The 1254-nt window shown below is 44.8% G+C and overlaps 1 protein-coding gene across 1 annotated transcript; it reads right to left on the bottom strand.

Moving 5' to 3' along the window:
* Positions 1-564: 564 nt before the first annotated feature.
* Positions 565-864, bottom strand: LOC128070380 (mediator of RNA polymerase II transcription subunit 31-like). Its single transcript, XM_052663699.1, has one exon. It carries the CDS (start codon positions 862-864, stop codon positions 565-567), a length of 300 nt encoding a protein of 99 aa, XP_052519659.1.
* Between the last annotated feature and the right edge of the window lie 390 nt (positions 865-1254).

Here is a 1254-nt window from a genome sequence, read left to right as displayed (position 1 = left end):
GCAACTCCATAGACGGAGGCCCACCAGGCTCCCCTATTCCTGGGATTCTCCAGGGAAGAATACTGGAGTGGGTTGCCATTTCCTTCTCCAATGCACGAATGTGAAAAGTGAAAGTGAAGTCGCTCAGTCGTGTCTGACTCTTAGTGACCCCATGGACTCCTCCATCCATGGGATTTTCCAGGCAAGAGTACTGGAATGGTGCGCCATTGCCTTCTCTGAGACCTGTCCAAGGCCCCACTGTACATGAGGAGCAGGGTTTGGCTTGGTGGCCCTCCCCTTACCTCATGCCCCACTGCCTTAAATGGGTCTGTAGCACCTAACATTTCTGTTCTTCAGACATTTCTGTGTTAAATACTAATAAAAGCTTACAAATCCACAGGGAAATCAAAGTAAAACAATTCTGGTTTAACAGAAATAATCTCGTAACAAAAAAAGTTCAATTAAATAAGCACACTAATGGTTCTGGCTGCTACCATAATAAAGGTACATAGGAACAGTTTTTTTGTCTTCACTGTACAAAAGCAATATATACATGTTTTAGGAGCCTGGTCAGGATCCAGCTTTTTATTTTCCTGATGTGTTATTCTGCTGTTGCTGCTCCGCCAGGGCTTGCTGAAGGCACATCTGCTTCCAGGAATAGTGCTGCCAGTGCAGAATTTGCTGCTCATCAATAAATTTCACACACTGAGCTTTCACCAGCTCCTTGCAGAAGTGTTTGTACTGGAGCAGTTCTAACATGTGTAAACACTGAGGGGTACAGTTAAGGTAATTTGGGTTGGCTAAACACTGTACAAATTCCAACTGCAACTGAAACCACGGTCGATTTCCAGCATCATCTGTCTCCATAGCGACGGTCGCGGCCATCACCAGCAGACACTCTAAGTCCCCAGCAACCCCACAGGGCTAGGATCGGAGAAACGGTGAAGGTCTGGAAGTCGCGGAGTCCCCTTCCTGCCGAGGGTGTCCCATTCTTCACCTGGGTGTCCCCCAATTATAAAGTAAGTTTAATTCAAACATTATATCTTCCAAGAACCCTTCTCTTAGAGCTTATAATCCCTGCTTTGTGCTTCCTATCTTTATCTTCTCCCTTACAAGATGATTTTTTCTCCAGCACTGGACTGTAGGATCTTTAAGGCAGATGCATGGTATAGTGAGCTCTGTATCCAACACACAGTAAGTTCTCAGTAAGTATTGATTAAATAGAATCAGTTATACCTCAGTGTTGTAGTAGCACCATGGTGTCTAAAGAAAATG

Source organism: Budorcas taxicolor, chromosome X (genome assembly GCF_023091745.1).
Source record: "Budorcas taxicolor isolate Tak-1 chromosome X, Takin1.1, whole genome shotgun sequence".
NCBI classification, from domain to species: Eukaryota; Metazoa; Chordata; class Mammalia; order Artiodactyla; family Bovidae; genus Budorcas; species Budorcas taxicolor.
This window is presented reverse-complemented; position numbering and strand designations above follow the sequence as displayed.

Bases quoted from the DNA above. Each gene is read 5' to 3' on its own strand.
- LOC128070380 (XM_052663699.1), bottom strand. From the start codon at position 864: ATGGCCGCGACCGTCGCTATGGAGACAGATGATGCTGGAAATCGACCG.